Source organism: Drosophila tropicalis, unplaced genomic scaffold (genome assembly GCF_018151085.1).
Source record: "Drosophila tropicalis isolate 14030-0801.00 unplaced genomic scaffold, ASM1815108v1 contig_694, whole genome shotgun sequence".
Classification (NCBI taxonomy): Eukaryota; Metazoa; Arthropoda; class Insecta; order Diptera; family Drosophilidae; genus Drosophila; species Drosophila tropicalis.
This window is the reverse complement of record NW_027173176.1, coordinates 757,056-781,213: the sequence shown is the minus strand read 5'-3', so window position 1 is coordinate 781,213 and position 24,158 is coordinate 757,056. Positions and strand designations below refer to the sequence as shown.

General features: G+C 37.8%; 2 protein-coding genes across 4 annotated transcripts; one reads left to right on the top strand and one right to left on the bottom strand.

The window, feature by feature from the left end:
* Nucleotides 1-706: 706 nt before the first annotated feature.
* On the bottom strand, nt 707-23,950 carry Syn1 (Syntrophin-like 1). 3 transcript variants are annotated; one of them, XM_068292514.1, is made up of 8 exons: nt 23,820-23,950; nt 12,304-12,597; nt 11,705-12,216; nt 2,582-2,791; nt 2,185-2,498; nt 1,896-2,090; nt 1,372-1,809; nt 707-1,306 (listed from the first exon to the last, which is right to left on the bottom strand). In XM_068292514.1, exons 2-8 carry the CDS (start codon nt 12,543-12,545, stop codon nt 1,223-1,225), a joined length of 1,995 nt encoding a protein of 664 aa, XP_068148615.1. In that variant the 5' UTR covers nt 12,546-12,597; nt 23,820-23,950; the 3' UTR covers nt 707-1,222. The 3 variants fall into 3 exon arrangements, with proteins under 3 accessions (XP_068148615.1, XP_068148617.1, XP_068148616.1); XM_068292516.1 differs by having other exon boundaries at nt 1,372-1,800; XM_068292515.1 differs by having other exon boundaries at nt 2,191-2,498.
* On the top strand, nt 8,804-9,681 carry LOC137579113 (protein phosphatase 1 regulatory subunit 37). The gene has a single exon (XM_068292808.1). It carries the CDS (start codon nt 8,804-8,806, stop codon nt 9,665-9,667), a length of 864 nt encoding a protein of 287 aa, XP_068148909.1. The 3' UTR covers nt 9,668-9,681.
* Nucleotides 23,951-24,158: the final 208 nt, after the last annotated feature.

The window sequence follows — 24,158 nt, the reverse complement described above, 5'->3', positions numbered from 1 at the left end:
TGTTATTTCGGTTTTTGTTTTTGTTGTTGTTTTGGTTTTTTTTTTGTTTGTTGCTGTTTTTAAATTATTATTATTATCGAAGATTCAACACTACTTATGTATGTTAAAAAAATTGTACGTCTTAATTATCAATTTTTTTTTTTTTTTATTTATTTATATATATTTTTTTGTGATTTTTTTCGGTTTGTTTTTGTCTTTTGTTTTTTTTTTTTTGTAACGAAATTTCTAATTTCATAAAAATGAATATGTCGCGTTAATATGTTTTTGTTTTTTGTTTTTTTTTTTTTTTTTGTATAGATATACTCGTAAATGTATATATATATATAATAATTGCATATGGATCGATCGATTGTACATGAAGAGTGAGTGGGAGGAAATTTCGAAATGGCTTGGAATATATATATTTCAATATAAATGATGTATATAGCATTTATATAGTTATATATATATATTATTTTGGATATTTGGATGATCGATGTCGATGTTGCTTTTGTTTTCTTTGTCTTTTGATAAATGCATCGAGATATGTGTATTTTTTGTTGTTGTTGGCTTACTCTGTGTGTATTTGTGTGTGCGTGTGTGTTATGTGTGTGTGTGTGTGTGTGTGTGTGTTTGTATTTAGATACAAGATACAATTAGTTTTAGATACAATTTATGATAATTATTGTTCAACGTGTATGCAAAATGTTCGTAGATCTCCTTCATCTCAGTTTCAATCAATATTTATTAGATGAGTTTTGTCTGTCGTATAAAATGAATTTATGTCTACTTACAATAATATAATAATAAAGTGGTTTCTTCCTTTCGTTTTCGTTTTCTATGTTTTTGTTTGTTTGTTTGTATTTTTGTATTTTTTTTTTTTTGGTTTTGTGCTTTATGGAAAATCTACTTGGTTTTTTGTTTTGTAATTTATTTTAATATGGTTTTTGTTTTGTTTTCTTTTTGTTTATTTTTTTGCTAAACTTATTAATAAACCCATTAGCCATCATCAGGAAGCACTTGCCTAGCTTTTCCCCATTGCCTTAAAATAGTTGAATGATTTCTATAAAAAATTGCACGAAAAACAAATATGCTTAAACATTTTGAAACTGGATATATTCGAAAAGACTTTCTAATTGATTACCTGAGAGTCAATTCGTACGATCATTAGAAAGTCATTCTTATAGAAATCATTCAATTAATACACATTTTCTGTTTTGTTTTTGTTTATGTTTTGGTTTCTTTAGGCTATATTATGCACTTTGGCCGATAAACAATTGTGAACCACAAACACTACCGGCTTTGGACAGCATTCCATATCCAATTCCTGCAAAGATATATATGTATATCGATTCGTTTGAGTTAAGAGGTGTGGGGGGGGGGTCTACTTACAATCTCGCCATCATCACCAAAATCCAAATATAACATTCGTTGTCCATCATCTGCTGAACCTTTGAGCTTATCAAAGGCAAATTGCCATAACTGAGTTTTATTGGTCATCGACACCGATTGGGCTGCTGTTGGTGTCGTTGTTGCTGTTGCACTAGCAACTGTTGCTGCTGTTGCTGCTGTCGGCGTTGCTTGTGTGGAAAAACCACTGCAATCGTATAAAAAGAATCCACGATTTATATGCACAACCAATTGACATTGCCTGCCCTGATAAAGGCAGCGAAAAGAGAATTCCCTCTGATAGTTGACAGCCTGATGTGAGCCCTGGACAAGAGCTCTCGCCCAGGAGGCCATGTCGCGATGCGTTTCCGAGCGTAACCAATAGACAAGAACACCTCTGGCAGTGCCACAACGTACACAGAACACTGTCGTCTGTTGTCCCTAAACGGAACACAATGGAAACAGAAATCCAAGTATATATACAAATGTAAATGGGAACTCTATATAAGATCTAAGGGATTACTTACATTCAGTGAAGAGTTGTTACCAGCTCCGGCTAAACGTGTTGTAGCCAAGGCATAGATCTCTGATGGACGACTCCAGGCCTCCACTGACCATGGAGCACTCTCGTATATACGAAATTCACGTTCAGTCACGGCCACGAATATGGGCAACCATTTGTCACTCTCATCCGAGCTCTCTGAACTAGAACGACCGCTCGGCTAAAGAAGGAATTGCCAAACATTTTCATAGAGAAATACTTGTAAATACTTTTGGAATACAAAACGAACGTGGATTTTTGTGGGTTGAACTTACACTTACCACCTCGCCGGTAAGGCCGCCGCCACTGTTCGATGTGCCACCACTGCCACCGCTGGCTGCACCACTGCCGCTGCCACTGCCACTGCCTCCGACGCCGCCATTCAATCGCTTGCTTAGCCAACCAATGTGCTTCAATTCACCAATGAGATTTGTCAATGCACGATTGGCCTCCACAAGGGAACGTTGCGTGCTGCTGCCCATGGCCGAATGTAATGCATTGAACCAGACTAAAGCTTCCGCGGAATCGGCCGCACGGAGAATGCACGAATGCACACCATCCGGCGAATGCAGTTCGAAACATCGGTTCTCTGTGTGTGTGTGTGTGAGTGGGTTACGTTGATTTCTCAAATTGCATTCTCGATTCTTTTGTCAGTCTGTAGAATTTACTTACCCGGATCAATGTACTTGAGATTCCTTGCCAGATGCGTTAACTGTAATGGTATATATCTGGTATCGGCTCTTGGGGTTGTCTTTGGTGCAGGCGGTGAGGTTGGTACGCCCGGCGCTAACGGACACAAGAAGGCACGCTGCAATTCCCAGCCCACCTCCGATATTATGCTAGCCTTACGAAAATAGGGCGTTACCTCGCGTAGGAATTTAACTGCAAAGTCAAAAGGAATGAAATATAGTAATGTGTTTGGAGTGAGTGTGTGTGGAATATCAAGACATCGTATCAAGAGGGTGAGGTCAGGTTGCGGATAAATGAGAGGGAAATGCAATTGCGATATGAGAACACATGAATATGCATGCCACAAGGAATGTGGTTGAATGTGAGTGTGTCTATCTGTGTTTGTGTCTGTGTGTGCATGGACAGGATGCGGTGTCATCTACCACACAGCATTCAATCAGTCGTCCTCATCCACAATTTCCCCCATTTCCCATTCGCCATTTCCCATTCCCATCCCCATCCCCATCCTCATCGTAGTCGTTGTTATTTTTGCTGTTGTTGTTGCTGTAGTCATCACAAACGTTGCGGCATAAATTCATTAGAGTTTCCGCTCCATTTTTATTCGATCCGCACATCAAGACCTCCTCTATGTCACTCTCTTCCTTTGAATTCCCCCGCCCACTCCATGCAAGAAAAACATCCATTCAAAAAACAAACGACAACTTAGTTTTTACAGTGGGTCATTCAATTTAAAAAAAAAGTCAATAAAAATATTCAATTGTCAATTAAGAATATTTTAATTTTTCGATAATGGCCATTACTTATGTTAGAATAACTCGCAGACTGGCTGAAATCTGATCAATATATTTTAATTTCAATTCCATAATGGATAATATGTTTTACGATTAACTAGCCAACATCCAGACTAGGCCAATATTGAGTAGTTTTAAATATATTTTTGACATCGTAATAATCTTGGAATTCAATCTTTAAGTTAACAGGAAACATTTGTTTAAGATTTTCAGTTATATTTTTATTAGAACCACTGTATCTTGTTCTAGGTACTCTTTGCTATGCAAATGGCGTTGATGATGCCCAGGTGCTTCTTGCCTCTTGCAATGGGTAAAGTTGTGTTTCATATATCTAACTCATTCTCGACACCATAACCCTCTCCTCGGCTACCACTTGGAATTCCACCCACAACATTTGCACATTTCCGTTTGTCGTCAGTCGGTCGAATGGACGGACGGACGAACGAAAGGACAGAGGGACGGTCGGTCGGTGGGGTTGTTCGAGTGATTTGGAAATTCAATTTTCACACTTAATGCCATCGGCTGGCTGGATGGTTGGCTGACTGGCTGGCTGACTGGCTGGTTGGTTGTTTGGTTGGTTGGTTGGCTGGCTGGCTGGTTGCCTTCTATCTAACCTGCCCACCCGTTTGCCCATTCTATGATGCCGCTGCTGCTGCTGTCTTGTTCAACCAGTTGGCAGCGTTGGCGGTTTTTGTGGGACGGGTCGGTGGCAGTGGCGGTTTGTGCGACTCAATTCGTGTGTTTAGCTCAACTAATTAGAACGGCCCCCGGGTTGGTTTTACCTCTCTTTACTCACCACACAACTACTACACCCACACAGACACACACAAATTCATATATATGTATATACATATATACACTTCTTCATCCTTACTAATTGCTTGGCATTTACGTACACTAAAGGGTTAAGAGTGGAGACCGCTAGAGCTTGCTCTCTCTCGCTCTCTTTCTCTTCTCATGTCTATCGCTTTGGCCTGGGAGCTGTACAAACATTTACATACACAAATATGCAACCGACAACATACAAACAAACAAGCAAGCAAACAAATAGCCAAACAAGCAAAACGTAAAAAATGTGTTGCATAGCGTAAGGCGCAAAAGTCGAAACCTAGGCTATACTAGGAGAAGGATGGGCACATGGGTTAGGGGAGGCCACATGGGGGATACAGTGCAGGTTGGACAAGGATTTCGTTGTGGACTATAAAAAGGCAAACAAAAACCAAACGACAAACAAAACGCAATGCAAAAGTTTTTAGAAACAACAACAATAACAACAGTAATAAGTTGTGTAAATTTTTGCATTTAAGTGTAAATAAAGTTGCTTTTTCTCTCTCTCTCTCTCTGTGTGAGTGTGTGTGTGTGTGTGTGCTAAAAAACAATTCTGGCAAAAATAAACAAGTTATGAAAAGTTGAGCAAACAATATATATACATTCATATATGTACATATGTAGGTATATTCTTTATGTACATACAACCGAAAGCATCCCACATGAATGTGATGACGTTGAGGTACTGGCCTCCCCCTACCCCCACACTCCCATCTAGTATTAATATTTATAAATATTTCTCCCATACAAATATATGTATATATTCTCGCACTGACTTGCCACAGCCATCGCCGTTGCCTACTCGTAAAATGTAAATTTCATAATTTAAAACAAAAGATGAAATATTTCGATAGGGCTACCGAAAAATGATTGATGATGTCAATTAAGTCACGTGCAAATACATACAACTGATTGAAAATTTCCATTTATGTACTTATATACATATAGACTAGACGATACACCTGTGACATAGCCACATGAATCTTACAATTTTTCCCCTTTTTGTCTACCTTTATCCTTTACCATTTGTATCTTTCTATACCCTTCTCATAACGTTTGTCTACCCTTCTCTCAATGCCTTTTGTTTTGTATTGTACTCTTACAGTTTATCTCCTCATTCCCATGGGGCCTATAGATATTGCACATTTATACCAATTGAAAGAACTTAAAAAATACTCAAAGAAACAAAACAAGTTTAAGTCAATTATTAGCTCTTGACATCTTTCCTTGGACTTGAACAAGGCAACTTTTTTAGTTACATTACTCCAATGTACATTTGATTTGTGATAGTTTGTTTAAAATAAAGTTGCTTGCTGGATTTAGTATATGGTCTAGTCGATTCCTTACAAACTTAGATAAAACTAAAAAGAATCAATCTTTTCTTTCACTTTTCACCAAACGAACTAACTAAACAAACAGAATCTTTCATTGGTTAGTGTATAAAACAATATTTCATTATCTTGTAATCCCCTTAATTGCAATGGAATTTAAAATTGATAAGTAAACATACATTTATTTACTTAATTACTGCAAATTAATGGGTATATTTAAGTAACGTTTTAAACATTTGAATCTGAGGTGTTAAGGTAATTAATGAGGAAATTTTCAATTATTTTACAACTTTTCTTGCACAATAACTTTTATGAATTGAACGAAAATATTTCTCTTCAGTTGAAAAATCAAAGTAATGACATTGTTATAATTAACTATCTCAAACTCATTCTAAAATTTTAGAGTAAAATACCTTCAAATCGTTAAGAGTTGTGAGAAGGTCTTGAAAACGTCTTGTATATTGGAAAAGGAAATGCCTTTTAGTCTAAGGGATAAACTGGTAACTGTTGAGTCAATTGTCACATAGTATTAAGTTATCTTGTTGCTTTGACAAAGTTATAGAATATCTAATCTCTAAACCGTGTTGGCTCTTTTTCAAAAATTTAAATATAATTTATAAACACATTGATAGCCATAAAAAGTTGTCGTGATATAGTCATATGTTATATCAAAACTTAATATCGTGTGTGTGGTGGCGATTTGATGGAGGTTTTGTTTTTTTTTTTTTTGTTCTATTTTGTAATGTTTGCTTATTCAATGCTTTAATACAACGTATAAGCCTATGTAGGTTTATTATCCTTTATCTGCTTCTTTATCATCTTACCGTAAACGTTTTCATTCCACTGCAATGGCAAAAGTCATGCAAACTTTTTTACACCTTTGCTCGGCAAACCGAAAACCGAAATCCGAGAACTTCTCCCACGGCATAAATCAAATGGCAAACTGCTTTTTATGCCTGCTCTGTGGGCGTGGCAATTGCTGCGGCAAGCTTGATGGGCCCAAACAGAGGAGTGGGCCGGCAGCTCACTCGAATATGATATCAACAGCAGGCGGCAGACGGCAGACGGCATTCGGGCAAATCGTGCGTTAAAACAAACTTTTCAGCAAAAGTTTTGTAGAGTAAAATCTCACGCGAAAGGAAACGAAAATCAGGAATTGCCAGTAGGAGAAAAGGGGTGAGGGCGACATCAGGGGCCATTGTAAGGGGCAGTTTGTTGGAGTTGGAGGTGGATCTGAATCTGGATTTCCTACAGATGGTGGTGGTGGTGTTGGTGGTAGATATGGACCCACAAATGTGTGCCAAGCTGTAAAAACCATTGCTAATGGACTTTTTGGTAGGCAAGGCGATGCCATAGCCAAAAACTGTCATCGTCTCCTTGGCGACGAAATCTGCCGCTGACATTTGCCAGTTTTTGGAGTTTCCCTAAAGAGGGAAAGAGACCAATAGGGAGAGTGAGACAGAAACAGAGAAAGCTTCTTGGACGGTGAAAACTTGGTGCACAGGCTAAGAAATCCAGTTACAGCTACTTCCTCGCTCCTCGCTCCTCGCTCTTTTCTTAGCTGAGCTTATTTAAATTACAATGAGATGGTTGCCTGGTCGCAGCAAATACTTTTGGACCAAGTTGCAGCAATGGGAGCACTAGCACTTGGGGGAGGGGTCGGGAATGAAGCTTGGCAAACAATTTGGCCAAGTTGTAAATTAAAGTTCGAATGAAGATGGCGAAAAGTAGAAAAAGGTACACGGGGAATGGGCGCAGGAGCTGGAAAGCTGTTAAGCATGTCGTCACCCATTCATGGCTAAAGCCTTTGGAATTGTGATTACATTTTATATATGTATATGTATGTATGTATTTTTTTGTGCCATTTTACGTGCTTATAGATCTGGGCCACTTTAATTTAATGAAAATGAAAATTATGAAAATAAACCGAATCAAAAAGGGAGAAGAAATAAAAAAAAAAAAAAAAAAAAAACCCACACACCAATATAATAAAAACCAACAAATGAATAAAGTTTGGCCTTAATTTGCATGGGCAAAAAGGTGAGTGCAGGGACAGATTATTTCCCCATTTGGGACTATTCGAGGGCCATTAAATATTTAACAAATTATTCTCCAGAACTGAATCATTTAATAAGTTTCAATCAATGACTAAAGGCGCACACATTTGACAGCGATTTAATGGTGGACATTTATTTATCATAATTAAAAGTGAAAATTTCTGTGAAAATATATTAAGATATTCTATTCGTTTTGGCATAAACGAATTCAAATACTTTGATGGTTCAAAAAAGTGTCAAACTTGGTTGAAGATTTTCATGCAAACTCAAGAAGTTTTGGTAAGATTATAGATTTGAGTAATCTCCGAGAAAAAAAAGCTAAACTTAATATAATGTGAAAATTCAAAAAAGGAAGAACTTGGCCACTTTGTTGTCTTTGATGTCATTGGTTGTATTTGGCCTTTGATGAGAAAATTGGTCTGATGAATGTGACAAAAGTTGAGTAAATTCTATGGAATATAAAGGAGCCCCACACTATTTAACGGATTGTAGTCTTCATATTGGCTGAAACTGGACCTGGATGAATATTAGAGAAGTAGGTTTGTGTGTAGGTAAGGTAAAGCTACCTAACATACTTATGTGGACTAGGTAAACAGGTGCGAAGGAGGCAGCAAAATTGGTTCGACATCGACATGTGTTCAGAGTTCGAAATTAAATGCGAGAATTGGAGTCATCGTCTGTTGGTTGCTGCTGCGTGTCATGCCAAGCACGTTGACAATGTTGATGACGTGAGTTCGTGTGTGTGTGAGTGTGTGTTCGTTGGAGTTCAGTAAGAAGGGCAGGGCAAGGTGGGCTAGGTGGGTGAGGCGGTGTATGGGTCGATTTGTGGATTGTGGCAATTTTTGTAGTTTTTATTTTGATATTAAAGCAACATTAACATTGAGCTTGATGGGCTGCGCTTGATGAAACGCACGAGCAAAAAAAAAAAAAATAAAATTCAATTGCATTGAGCGGTGCGTCAAGAGTTATCGCCTTATCAATAAGCCTTTGCAACCTTGCGACCATTACTGAATTCCAGATTTTCGAGAATTGGCAAAAACTGAAAAAATACTGACACAGCGGGAGAGAGAGAGAGAGAGAGAGATATGAAGAGGGAGACACATATGCGTATAAATATGGCCAGCACCCTTAGCAGTACTACACAAACCGTTAACAATAGTCAAACGTAAAGCAGCAGCAGCAGCAATGCCAAGCCAAATGAAATTGAGTTTAATCCTAGTGGTTTTAGTGGCCCTTGGCTGTCAGGCCATGCCCCAGAGGCGTCGTCTCAGTCAACGTCAAGTGGAATATGCTAGTACCCCATATCCAGCGGCTGGTTTTCGTCCACGTATCGCATTTGATTTACCAAAACCAAAGTTGGAAACCGAACCGGAGCCACAATCTATCACAACAACCACCACACCAAAGGACAAGGAACAGGAGGAGGTTGAGGATTTAACCACCACGGAGGAGGATTTGGATTTAAGTTTGCGTACACCAGCGAGCACTTATGGAGCGCCACCAGAAACCAATGTGGATGAGGTCGAGGATACTGTGGAAATTGAGGCAGCACCAGCTCGTGACTTTCAGCCACCCGTACTCGAGGCTGTCGAGGATTTTGCCGCTAATAGCATTGCTGGTGAACAGCAGCCTGTTGCTGATGTGCCTGCCCTGGAGCCACAAGAGGAGTCCGCATCAGAGACAGAGACCGAGGCCGATACCACGCTAATCAATACCGATGAAGTTGAACTGAAAGCTGTCACCACACCATCAAATACCTATGGACCACCATTGCCAACTGCTGCCGTTGCTGCTGCTGCCGGGACACCAGCCAGCACATATGGTGCACCCGATTTGAATGAGCCAACCAATGAACTGGACGATGTGGATGAATCGCAAGTGGAACTAGTCGATGAAGCTGAGCAAGAGCAAGAGCTAACCAATGAATTGGCCAGTGGGCGACTTATACTCTTGCCTCTGGGTCCAGGTGGAGCACAATTTGGTCGTCTCATTTTGGCTGTGGAACAGCCACGTCAACGCCAACAGAAAGCGCTACGTAGTGAACGTTTGCGTAGGATCTAAAGGTAAAACTCTTACCCCACAACAACATCAGCAAAACAGGGAAATGAAATAAATATCAAGAATACGAAAATATCTACAAAATGTTAAAGCGTTTACTGCGTGGCTGAGAGAGGGGAGGGGGAGGTGAGATGAGGTAGCTACGTTAGCTGAACAGGAAATGCTTAGACGCATGTCAAGGAAATGGAATTGGCTCTGTGTCAGATTGGATGCCATTTTCTGTATGTTTGGTTTTATGCGTTTGCCAACGGAAGTTGTTCCAGCAAAATTGTCGTGCACGGTTCATTGCATTGTTTATGCCAAATGGTTCGAAATGTGATTTTATACTCGGCCTGATGTATGTATGCCATCCAACGAGGTTGGTAACAAAAATTGTGCATAATAAATTTTTGTTGGACAATCTAGTCGTAGTCAATGTAGCAGTTTCATCTCCCCCTTTTTGTGGAAGGCAAACCAGGATACTTAAAATTGGTAAAAAATGATTTCGGTTTAGTCGATGCTAATTCGGTCGATTTTAATTCGGCCTTAAAGTGTTAATGGCTTCTCTAATCATCGATTTACCTATTTCAGCTTAGCTTTTGCCTGGCGTATAACTTTAGATTGATTAGAAAAAGGTAGCAAAGATTTTAAAACTTTGTAGATAACTATATCAGTTACTCATCTCATTAGTAATTAGAATTCTTCCTAGATTAAGTCAACATTTCCCATAAAAAAGTGTTCAATGGAATTATATAGCTTACAGATTTAGCCAACATTGTGGCATGAGAAAAGATTCTAATCAAATCAATTAGCGAGATCAGATGAAATTTCTCTACGATTAAGCTTTTCGGCTTATCTAAGTAAATTTATTGAAATTATGAATAGAACATTCATCAGGGGATGTGAAATAGGAAAACTTTGAACTTTGAATTCGGAAAATGTACAGTGAGTACTTTTGATACTTTAGGGGGACGGGGGCAAGTTTCTTACACTTTCACAACACTCTAGATCCGCCTATGAATGTTATTGCTATAACCATTTGGACTATTTTAATCATATTGTGTGTGTATATGGTCATTTGTAGTTCTATGGTTAATTCCATAGTTCACATTGTAATCCTCTTAGAAATCGCATCTGTCTACATGCCGAAATAGGTCTTCCTCTATGCTGGTATGGTAGAGAGAGAATGAGTGAGAGATGGAGCAGCAAACCAACTATCCACTCAAACAGATGAAAATCTAGTGCGTAGCATTCCATTTGCCACCAATTTTCCCAATCCCCCTCAAAAAAAAGGCTACTATGTAGTATTTTTTTTCTGTTTTTGGAGCCATTTGATCAAATGGAAGGAAAACTTTTCTCAACAGCTAAGAGTCAACATGATAGGTGGGAGTAGGGTAGAGAGTAGTGGGTAGTGTGTGTGTGTGTGTGCCCTGCTCTCTTGTTGGCTAGGTAGGGATTTATCACAGAACCAGAGTACACACAGCTGCAGTAGCAATAGCCGACAGTAGTAACTCGCATGTTTCATTTTTTTTTTTTTTTTTGGTGCTTCCTATTTCTTTTTTTTCCTTTCTGCTGAGTAATCCCACGTATGTATTTGTGTTAACCTCTCAACACTCCAACCACTCCGAACGCAAAAAAAAAACCCAAAACGGAAATAAAACTTCTACTCACCCCCCTGCCTAAACTATGGGATGATACGTTTAAATGTTGTGACCCAACTGTGGGGTTAAAAGTCAATTAATCATTGGCTAGAAACAAAAATAGTTGTGATAAAGACACGCAACTATGGGAGAAAGAAAACAAAAAAGTCATTGACTATGTGCAATGTATTTTTGTACAAATTATTACTAATCTATTCCACTGTACCATGGATTGGGGCTCGCTCCCTCACTCTCTACATAGTTTACTTGTTAGTTTGACTTTTTAAGCTCTTCTCTTTGACATTTCCCTGTGCGTCGCTTCTACGTTCTTAGCAAATAACATTGTCATCATTTGACTTTTGGGTTTAAGGTTTAGGTTTGGTTTCTTTTCTCTTTGAGTGTGTGAAATGGGCATACATACCTTCCAGATCTACCACACGACCAGAACGTTTAAGTGCACGCACTGCCTCATCGTGGGTGGCGTCACGCAGCTCTTCACCATTCACTGTTAAGATGGCATCACCCACATAGAGGCCTTTGGCCTGATCGGCGGCCATGCCACGAAAGATTTTCGATATTAATATGGGCATGCGATTCTCTCTGCCACCTTTGATGGAGATGCCAAGGCCATTATTGTCCGACTTGATAATGCGCACATGACGCTTCTGATTGGCCACATGATCAGGTACGTCGCACATATCCATGCCACCAGCATCGTTGGCATTATTGTTATTATTCAAGCAGAGATCACCACCGGCGCCACCACCACTACCACCACCGCCATTGTCATTGGTGGTGCTGCCATCCAGTTCGGTGTCCTGCACCGAACTCGTAATGCCCTGCATTGAGGCTGAATTTGGCAATGAACCATTCTGTCCACCACCAGCTCCACCTCCTCCGCCTCCTCCACCGCCACCGCCACTGTGATTGCTTCTATAACAAACAACAACAAAAACAACAATAGATAGATATTAGATAAAATTGTTCATTTAATTTGCATACATTTGCATGGACACTTACCCAAGTGTTCCATTTAAAGTCGTAGATTGTCCATCTTGCGTTTGTTGTGCCGCCTCGCATGTTTCATCCAGGCTGACTGCCAGAAATTCTGTTTCCAGTGTGACCAGAACACGATACCAGGCACCACGCACACGTGTCTCCATATTACCGCATCGCATGCCGGAAGGCGATGGCGAATGCGGTTGCGGTATGGGCTGCTGTGCCGCCGGCGGGGCACGTCCCAAACTCGACGATTCCACCATGTCGACAATAAACCACACTTATGGTTTCTAATAAGGCTCTACATGGCAAGCACTGAAACGGTAATAATTTCCCCAAATTAAATACATACAAACAACTAGTTGTACATGAGTGTGTGTGTGTTTATCAACTTCATTGTTAAGCATACCATAAGTATGCAATGGTTAATTAAACGCAAATCATTCGAAACTATGGCAACGCATATGTAGTTCCAGCTTACAATTGGATTAATAACAGCAATTCTCATTAATTAGTGATGGTGGGAGGAGGGGGAGTACAGAAACCAAAATTATTACCAAATTTCAATTCCAAAACCAAAAATCTACTCAACAAAATTTCCGTGTATAGAGATAAGACAAACAAAACCTTTCTGTGTTGAGTTTAAACTTTAAAATCCAATTAATTGCATTGATGATATGATTCATAGCATTAGGAACAGCAAAGCAGCTATATAATGATATAGATCAATCTAAACAGTAGAGGCGTATTTAGATCAAAAAAAATTTGAAGAGGCAAAAGCAAACTTTTTGTAGCGATTATTCCAATGGCTCTATATGTTTCAGTTTTCCGAAAGGAAAATCTCTTAAAACTAACCTATCCATGTACAGCAAAAAGAAAGGACGAATACCAAGTTTCATTTCAAAAGCTCTTAAGCTAAAGTCGTGACAATAATTGAAACAGACAGCCTTATTAAATCGAATTCGATTCTCATGTTTGACAAAATAGAAATGTCCTTTTCTTTAAACTATAAAAATCTGCATTACCTATTCTCATTCTCCAAGTTCTTGTAAAAGAGCTGACAAAGAATATAGTTTTAAATGGCAATTAACTACACAAATGGTTGTTTCCATTTAATTTACCTAAATCTTACTTTAGTGTAGACCGAATAATATCTTATTGTCTTTTTTTCTGGTTTGTTAAATTTTATGAAACGAATTTGTATTGTATTTGTCAGATATCAAATATTTTGTCCACGTCCTTCCCAAAGGATTTTATGTGCATGTATTTGTATATCATCATGATTTTTGCAACTTTTGAAGTGAAGTGAATTCAACAGAGTCTCTCGCACTCTCAATTGTCAATATCTATTTAGACAGTCAAGTTGACAATTGTTGTTGGAGAAGAAGGATGAATCGTTGGGGAAACAAGCGGATATCAAATTAAATGTCCGGCCATGGCAACCGCATTCTCACTACCCCCACCACCACTCCCTTCTTTTTGGGAGAAGAAAGAGAGAGAGAGAGAGAGAGAGAGAGGGAGAGGGAGACGCGTAACCACACAGAGACACAACATTTGTCATTGTTTTGCTTGCCCAAGATTTATTGCATTCCATAGAGGCAGAAGCAACAAGAACTTCTACAGATATTTCACATACATATGCATATAGGGAGGGGGAAGTGGGGAATTGTGGATGTGGGAAGGAGGAAGGCGACAACAGGCAACACCAAATAGAAAATAGACGAATGCAAAATGCCACATCCTTCCACATCCTTGGCATCATCGGCATTCGCCGAGGCCAGCAACAGTCAGTCAACAGCAGCTGCAATTACGCATCTTGTCGCCGCCGCGGGACTTTTTGTCTGATTTTGTTTTTGACAAGTGACTATGCCAGGCACACACACACACACACACAGAGTCAGACACATCCTGTAGATATTTGCATGTATATAAATGTCCTATGTGTGTGTGACTGTCATTTGTATGTACATTTCCGCTTACGCTTCAGCAGGAAGTAATTTTGCCGGCGCTTCAGATGCCGTCATCGTCGTTGTCGTCGACGTCGTTGCTTCGGCTGCTTCTGCTGCTGCTGCCTCAGCAACGATTCCCCCAAGTCTGTTTACTTTGCAATTTATTGTGCAACACATTTGTAATTATTATTGCTATGTTGCATTTTTCTTCTCGGCCCGCTGCTGCAAGCAAATAAAAAAAAGAAACAAATTTATAAAAGATACCCCGAAACGACTAAAAAGATACCTTGTTCAAGACTAAGTTAGCAAATCAATCAACGAAATCGAATTTCTTAGTTTTACCCACAAGATGTTTTAAGTCTTTTCAAGGATTCATGAAATTTAAGCTGAAGAAACAGTGTTCCACATATGCAGGAGACTGACAGATTATGAACATCTCAATATACCTTCATATATCTCAATGCTGGGTATGGACTTATTTTATATATACTTATATATATGTATATACATATAAAAAGAAAAGCAAAACTTTTGAAAATGCGCCAAGTGTGCGAGTGCTTGAGACGAAGAGCAAGACCAAGACGAAACACGAAAACATGGTCATGGAAATGGAGACCCAAAATGGAGAACGACAACAACAACAACAACAATGATGATGATGATGATGATGATGATGATGATGACAACACACACTCATAATTGTAAGCAAACACAAACAAAAACCAACACAACCAACACGAGGGCGGTGCGATAAGTCAGCAAAAAAACAAAAAAGGAATCAGAAAAAGGGTTGGCAGGTTTTCATAACAAACTGAAACCAACTAAAAGATTTCCAATTAGCCAAGGTAGCACATTAAAATGATATAAAAATTAAATTAAATTTCCATCAACTAATATTTAACTCTTTAAAGAAATTTGTCTTCCATAAAGTTATGGCAGGCAATGGACTTAAAATATCACAAATATTTCATTAAGAAATATCTAGATTTAAGTGAGGTTTTGCACCAAATCAGAAAGGACTGTTAAGGATCTTAACTGTCTAATTGTATTTAGCTAAATTAAAGTGCTGACCATACAAAATTATCCTTTATTAATAATTTAAATGATCTGCAACGATTTCTACGTAAAGAATGTTGAATCTTTAAGAACCTTCCGACACAACACTAAAGTGTTAGTCACGATCTTAATGTGTTTCATTGACTGTATTTTAATGACAAAGTTATTTAATATTTAACTCCGTGTATTTCTAGTTTAAATGTTTTGTGAATCAATTAACTCTATTGAGTAAAAAAAAGGAAATTAAATATTCAATCACAGAGTGAGTAATATTTGGGGATTTCTATCCTTAATCGTATTGTCCATTGTGCAATTTGTTGTATACTAATGTATATTTTTTATTGTCTTTTTGGTGAGATTTATTAAAATATTATTTCATTGACAAAAGCAATATATGTATATATACATATGTAGAAAAAAGTGAATAACACAAATGTTGTGCGAATCTAACAACAAAAGAATTGTTAAATTCATTGTGTTTTATCTAATTTGCATATATGTACATATTCAATTAATTGAAAATTCTATTCGACAATAGTTATTTCTCATATTTATATATTTTGTGTGTGCAATATTTCATTGTGTGTGTGTGGGTGTGTTTGGTTTCTTTTTTTCATTTTTTTTTTATGTTTAATTCCCTCCCTCGCATGGCCATTTGCATTTCGTTGGCATTTGGCCAACTTATGGCTATGGTTATTCATCCAGCAATGTTTTCCTAATTAGACGAAAAACTCTGCTGGCAAAACTGCAAATCAAACCGAGATATTAGTACTTCTCTCTCCCCTCCGCTGCCCGGCTCCTCCATCAATATACCAAAACGAATATCCAACTACTGGCAAACTTTCTATATATATATATATATCTCAAGAGGGTTTTCCATACTAGATTGCATATTGCGGGATATCCTTCTGTGTGAGTGTGTGAGTGTTTGGCTCCGCAACGCCCAGGCAATTGCAGTATTTAGTCATGGAGTGCATTTTTTTTTTTAAATTTTGTGTTTTTTTTTTCGTAGCCTAATAAGAGCCGGACGTCGCTTGTCGCCATTGTCGTTGCCATTTTTCATGCTGAGCTTTTGGCTAATTTAATGCTAGGCGGCTATAAATTATGCGCCCCAAAGTAGGCAACACACACACACATGCACGACACAGAGAGTTTGTGAGAAGGGGCTGAATGAAAGAAGGAAGGCTGGGAAATGGCAGCAGCTGCTGCTATAGAATGAACACTCACACATGCACATGAAAGTTGCAGTCAGCTTGGTTCAACATTTCTTTTTTTCTCACTCTTTCTCTCTTCACTGTAATAACTTTTTTTTGCTTTTGGCCGTCGTTTTTCTTCTTTTTCTCGTTGTTTTTTTTTTTCTGTTCGCTATGTTTTTGTGCCAATTTTTTAATGCAAAATGTGTGAAGAATTTATCTGGATATACATACATATGTGTGTGTGTGTGTGTGTATGTGTGTATGGTGGGGTGATGGTTTTTTTTTTTGTTTGTTTTCTTTTTTGTATCGATATATGTTTAAAGCAGAGCCATGGCTATAAATACGTAAAGCGTTTTGCCTTCGAGAGTTTTACCTCTCGACCCAATGACTCCTCTGTTTGGCAATACATTGCCTGAGCGTACACTGAGAAAAACCATGGTTATTGCTCTGAAGAATGTTTACAAATATTGCATACTTTTATGCTTACTAACTTTATTGACCAATCAAGAGATTTATCCCGAGATTTATTTATTACCAGTAAAAAGATCAAAAGTTAGCAAAAACTCATCAATGAAAGAAGTTCAAAAGGAAATAAAAATATTAAGGGAAATTTAAAAGTTTATTAAAAACCAAAGACCATTCTTTACTCATTTATAAATATTTCTTTTACTTTTGTTCTGGTTTAAGTAAATTCAAGAAGCATTTTATTTTCTTGAGTGTATTTATATACGTTTGTGTGTGTGTCTGTGTGTATTTGCGTTGCGTAAGAGTGTGGGTTTGCGGCCGGGCCATCAAAAAGTCATAAAATCATAATTTGTAAACGAGAATTTATTTCGAAAGTGGAAAAAAAGAAAAGAAAACGCACATATATACCTTCATATATATGTATTTATGGTAGCTTGTGCGGAATTTTTCACCAAATACATACAGACATTCATATTTAAGTGTTTGTGTGTGTGTGCGTAGGTGCCGGTGTATGGGTGTGGGCGTCGCTTCATTAAAGCCGGAGGCCTGCGTAGACGAGACTCTTGCAATATATGTACATACATACAAACAAATACATATACATATATTATATATTTTCCATCCATCCAACATCCAACACAACCTTAACAAAACAAACCCACAAAAAGCAAAAGCGGCAAAATGGAAAATCTCCTTCTTGCCAGTTTATCCTCTTTGGCCTCTAAAATCTATCATCATGAAAAAACAAAAGAAGAAAAAAAAAAAACAACAACCATTCAGAATATCCTTTGTTTATTTTATGAAAATTTATTAAAGGAAAAATTATGATGGATGAATTGGCGAAAATAACAACAACAACAACGGGTGAACAAATATACTCCTCCCGCAAAAAAATAAATGAAACAACATTTCTGTAATGTCAAGTAATTGTGATCGATATCAAAATATATACATGCATATAAATATTTATATATATACCTATGTATGTATGTGTACACTGTATCTTGTATGTATAAAATATTTGTTGCAATATGTCAACGTCCTTTGTAGCATACTTTTCAGCTGGTTTGCCAATTTGTCAAAAAATGTGTAAATGCCTCTCACGGCAACAGCACCGAACTAAATGTTAGGATATTATAAGAAAAATTTAGTTACTAAATTTATCCCGCGATTCATTATTAAACTAAATTTATGCAAATCATGTAAATATTCAGTCTCAACCCTTAAAAAGACACAAAGATATTCTCAATTTCAATTTGAAAACCTTTCTTTTCAAAATATTCCATATGCGGGGACTTTAGGAGAACTCAATCATCATCTTCAAGAATCTCTTGCCATTTAAAAGTATCTTCGACTTCGTTTTAAAGATACTTACGTAAAACTCTCCGAATCATATAAGACAGTTCCATGTAGAATATTCTTCTTTAAATTTCATTACCAATTTAAACAAACCTATAACATTTTTGCATGACGTTAATAAGGTGTCTCTTTAAATTAGATGTTATTTTTCTCAGTCAGAACAAGAACACGAATATGTTACTCTACTCAAAAACTAACCTACAGCCCATACTCTTCCTTGTTATTAAAGCTTGAAGAGTCTTACATTAAAAAAATGACTAAAAACTCAATACAAAGTTTAATTAAAGGCTTAAGTTCAGATAAAATGTGGAAAATTGAATGAGGATTCAGAATGAAAGCTAGTTGAAAAAAGTCATAGACATGGTATATATCTATATAATTTATATAGAAATGTCGACAAATGTGAAAATAAAGGTAAAGAAGAAAAAGAAGCGTATGCATAAGTCAAAAGTAGGTAAAAATCGGCATTGTTTCTATAACATTTATTTATATGCCCCACTTTGCATTAAACTCGATTACCGCACATGCACACACACACACACACAGAGACTATCAACCCCCCAAGACCCCAAAGCCTCCAAGCCAAAGTCAAAACTCGACATACACACAATCACACACACACATACGCATTCTGCATATGGAACACACATCTTGACGCTTGGCCTTGACACCGCAACCACCAGTAAAGCCACCACCATACCATCGCCCACACCGTCCGCCGTACTTCATCCCCCCAACTCCAGTATAAGTATATGGTTTTCATGCCTCTACGGCTCTGATGCCGTCCGCCGTATTCAAGCGGTGAGTTGCGGTAAGGTGAGGACTCTTAATCATTCTTAACAATGCCGCCGACAACAACAACAACAAAAACAACAAGAAGAACAACAACAATGTTGGCATTAAGCTCTGAGCCCGTTCAACTGGTGGAAATCGATATACATACATACATATAAATTGCGCACTAATGATCTTTAAATACACATAATGCGCATAACATGCCGCAGAGATGATGATGGTTCGTTCCGTGGACACTGAAACACTGAGCTAAGAAGCTATGGAAAGAAATATCTATAAGCTAGTTGAAAAAGCGAATGAAGAGGAGGAGTGGCAAGAGGATGGGGTAGTAATGTAGTCATTTATAGGAACCAAAGGCATGCCAAGGCCGTGTAGGGCAGGGCAGGGCAGGGCCAAGTCAACTTGGCAATTTGCGGTTAAAGACTCGTTTTGGTTTACAGAGAGATTGATTTTCACTTTTAAGATGAGAGTTAATCAAATGGTTATATCTATAATAACTATATATGTATGTCTATACATACATATATGTATGTATATCAATCAAAAATATTGTAATTTACTATGTAAACATGCTTACTAATTTGTATATGTATGTGTTTACCACAAAGCCGCCACTGCCACGACCGATAAAAGCCAAAACAAATCTCTGAGATTTGCTTAATAGCATACACACACACACACGCACACACTCACTCCAATCTCCACACCCATTTACACACACTTGAACAAAGAGAACAGACCAAGCGGCCAAACGCCCTCAACCTAACTCTAACCTTTGGGCTGTGTGTATGTGTGTCTGACAAATTATTCAGGCATTGATTAATTATGAAAATGCGTTTATATTGATTGTCGTGTGTGTGTGTGTGAGAGTGTGTAATGGTATGCTCATATGTCCGTATGTATGTGCGTGCATGTGTGTCTGTAGAGTGTATAGTGTTTGGGTGTTTGCTCAATTTCAATCCCAACTCAGAGCCGCTTTGCGTGTCTATTTATGCACATAAATTAGTCAAAGTTTCCAAAGACCAATTGGAATTTTCAAACTGATTTGACTTTGACTTTCGTCAGTCAATGGAGTTAAGATATAAAGAACATCAACGATACATACTTACATACATATTTATATGTATATGTGTCTGTTTATACTTATGCCAGTTGTTGTTATTAGTCTTTACAATTCTGAACTCTGAAAGTAACAGCTCAACTACAAATGCAACTATTTTGTTTATAACTTATTTCGATATAAATTGACTTGCTTTGCTGTACAATGCGAAATGATCTTAAAGTCAATTCATGGGGCAAATTCAAGCAACAACAAGATTTGTCTTCACCCCAAAAATTGAGTAAATTTACATGGTCTTGGTGTACTTGGGTCCTTATTGAGTTGGTCGTGCTTGGTCGTGATGCTGATTCTGGTTCCTGGTACTGGGTACCAGTGTCATTTCCTCTATTCAGAATGGGAGATTATTATTATGTATTGCCATGGGCAAACAGTCGACACTCACAATGGAAGGGATGGTGGGTGGTAGGAGCGGTGGCAACATCATGTAAATGAGTTGTCCAATTGGAAATGGCATAAGGCTGAGATGGGGCAAAGGCATGAGGGATTGCAACAAACACGGTGAAACGGCAGGTGGCCAAAAATGTAAAAGAGAGGGAGACTTTGTCGTTGTCGCCTTTTTCACTTATTAATTGCCAGTGTCTTGGCATAATTTCCACTCATTTGTCTGTTGAATGCAACTTGGGGTATTCCATTCTCTCTCTCTGTGTGTGAGTGTGTGTGTGTGGGTGTGTGTCCGTCTGTGTGTAGCTATTGTTCTACAAAAGTCAAGAATCTGCTCACGTACAAACAGAAGACAGAGAATGAGCGCTAGAGAGGGTGCGAGAAAGAGACAGAGACTGCTGAACTGGTTAGGGAGATGGAGAATTTTCTCCGACCCAAATCCCTCACCTCAAGTCAACTCGTCATCTCTTCGCTTTGCTCTCCCACTGGGGTCGGTCTGCATGAAATGCAAAATGTGATGATGCAGCTTCATTAAGTACAATTTAAGTGCGATATTTTCTAGCTATGCAACGCTTCGTTGAGCTGCTGAGCTGCTGAAAGGCATGGTAGATGATGACAAAAGGTAAAAACACTGAGAGAACAACAAGAATGAGAAATGAGTGGAAGATGAGATGGAGAAAAAGAAAACGTCCTCTAATGCAAGTAATTGCACGTCGCTCTGATTAAGTTAGAGCAATTTGGTTTTTCTTTCTTTCTTTGCCTTTCCTTTTAGTTTTCTTTTTTTTTCTGGTTTTGCCATCTGTCTCCCTCCCCACCAATCTGAAGGCCAAAGCAAGGCAAACGAAACAAAATGAAATGAAACAAAAATGCTAAGCCAAAAAGCGGATTATATTTTACGGAAGAAACAAAAAAAACAGAAGGAAGAAGTAATTTATACGCTGAATACCAAAGTGACCTCAATCTATGTTGGGAAAAGCAAAATTTTGAAAAGCGAGTTTTCATGTAAGCACTAGGTAAGCAGCATTTAAGCAATGAATATTTTGTGTGATTTTCATTGAGTGGCTCCAAGCAAGCGAAAACCCGGCAAATTGTTGGCAATTAGTTGAAATTGCAATCAGCCGATTATCGAATTAAACTGTTTGTCAGGCCACCTAAATGTTTTTGAAATTATTAAAGTTAGAATGGAAACTATTAAGCAATAAATGTAATTAGTTAATAATGCATTGAGATCACCTTTTATTCCGCTTGATTCCACATTCGAATGAAACAACAATTGAAATTGAAGTCTCCTCAATAGTTATAGTCAAAAGTTATATTTTCGATCAATTGGATTATAGACAAATACAATTGTTTTTGTATTTTACGTTTATTACATATTGTTTTATTAAAACTTTAAATGAAAAAACCTTAAAAACAAGTGAAAATTTCATGTTTACTGCAGTAACTCAAAAATATCACGTATACCACATGTTGAGCAGAAAATTCTTTAATAAATATGAAAAAAACAAGTACAAAAAAGAAAAATGATAAAATGTGATCTGATTAGTTACAAAATGCCTACTTATCACATGTCTTTACATAATTTGTATAAATTAAGGTAATATCACGTATACGTCGTGATGTACACACTAAAATATTTGTCACCATAGAATATTAAAGATTTATCTGAATAGTAAGCAGTAATACGAGTTTAGAATGAAAAATCAACGAATAGACATCATTTTTTTTATTTTGCTTGCTAAAAATCAGCTCTAAAAACAATTATAGACTAAATGGAGTGTCCTTTGTATTACTTTAATTAATTTTCTTTCATTTTATGCGTGTGCCATATTCACAGGGCTTTCGTTTTTAGAGCATTATCTTAATCATCTAGTAGTAATCCACCCTCCCGGAGTCCCGCCGCCACACATTATCATCATTATACAAAATAATCCCCAAGAGAAATAATCCCCCCTAAGCCAGGCGCATGAATCCCCAAGAGTGCAGGAAATTAAGTAAAGAAAGAGACTGAAATTATAGTTATCTGTCAACGCATATCGGCAAATGCATGTCAATTATGACTTAAATGCTTAACGCACACAAGAAAAGGCAAAAAAAAAAAAAAAGCCGGTAAAAAGACGCCTGGTCAAAAGGATAGACAGATGAAGCGGATAGTAGCAGACGGTGGCATGGGGCAGGGGCAGGGGGCAGGGGCAACGGCGAAGTGATTTCAAGGGTAGGGCGGGGACTGGGGTGAAGTGGCAACGCCAACGCCGCTGATGATGTTGATGAATGCCGATAGTAAATGGAATTAACTTTCACGCAACATAACGACGTTGACTGCAACAACTTGAATGAAAGAAAAAGCTTACGCTAATGGCCAGACGCCGTCGCAGAGGTACACCAACACAAGCATACTCACACACACACACACAAGCGCATGCATACCCATGCTCGCCCACTCACACTGCCTCTCTCTTTCTTTCTCGCTCTCTCTTACAATTGGCAAAAGCTTTTTCGGCAAAGCGCGCGTAGTAAATGTGCGGGTGGGTTGAATGGTCTTAGAGGGAGAGTGCATACATATATCTCTCTTTGTGTGTGTGTGTGAGTTTGTGACAGGTTTTAGTTGACTATGACAACAGTTACACACAAACACACACACACACACAATTGTCTATAAATTCTAGCTTAGACTATAAAATTCTTGTTTTCACTCTGTGTCACCTACCTGCAAAATGCAAATTTAAAAAAAAAATTAAAAAACTACAAAAACAGCAAGAAACAAAACAAAAAAAAAAATAACAAAAAACACACACACACAGAGAAGAGAAAAAAAAAACAAAAAAAAAGCAAACTTCACAGGCGGCAATTGCTTGCAATTGGCGCATGCGCTAGCTTCCAGAAACCGTTGCACACACAGACACGCACACGTGCACAGGTCTCCCCTGTCCCCACACTCACTCACACACACACACTGGCAGCAGCGCTTGGAGAGTAGGTACGTGTATCTCTCTCTGTGTGTGTGTGTGTGTGCGTGAGTGTACTAAGGATTTTTTTTTTTGATTTCTTTTGCTTTCAATTTATTTTGATTTTATTACACCCGTTTCATATATGTGTATATATTTCTTTTTTGTTTTTTTTTTTTTTTTGCCCCATTAACACTTGATTTTAATTGCAAAACACTGAAGAGTTTTTGTGTGACTAATATTTAGATTTAATTAAATTAATTATACTAACAACAATAACAATTGATCCGTAGTCTAACGCTTTTTTTTTTTTTTTTATTATTATTGTTCGCGACGCCGAAGTTGCGTGTTATTTGGGAGAGAGCGCAAAACCAAGCCCGTTACGTTACCGTTAGAAAATGGAGAGCGACTGAGAAACTTAAGCTAAAGTAACCGAAAAGAAAAGCTTAAACTAGCAGCGTTGCCACTATGCTATGATTTCATGCAATAACTGAAGGCTTACCAGAAACCTTGATGATTGGAAAACGTTACCATTAACAATCTGGCAACATTAACCAGTATTTTTTCGATCATTATTTATGAATTTTTGTTGCCGCTTTATTTAAATATG

Excerpts from the sequence above, each read along its gene's own strand:
- LOC137579113 (XM_068292808.1), top strand. The coding sequence starts at position 8,804 with ATGAAATTGAGTTTAATCCTAGTGGTTTTAGTGGCCCTTGGCTGTCAG.
- Syn1 (XM_068292514.1), bottom strand. The coding sequence starts at position 12,545 with ATGGTGGAATCGTCGAGTTTGGGACGTGCCCCGCCGGCGGCACAGCAG. Across the intron at positions 1,810-1,895 it reads GTAACAACTCTTCACTGAAT|GGACAACAGACGACAGTGTT; the intron begins GTAAGTAATCCC and ends TGTTCCGTTTAG. Across the intron at positions 1,307-1,371 it reads TTGGTGATGATGGCGAGATT|GAATTGGATATGGAATGCTG; the intron begins GTAAGTAGACCC and ends ATATCTTTGCAG.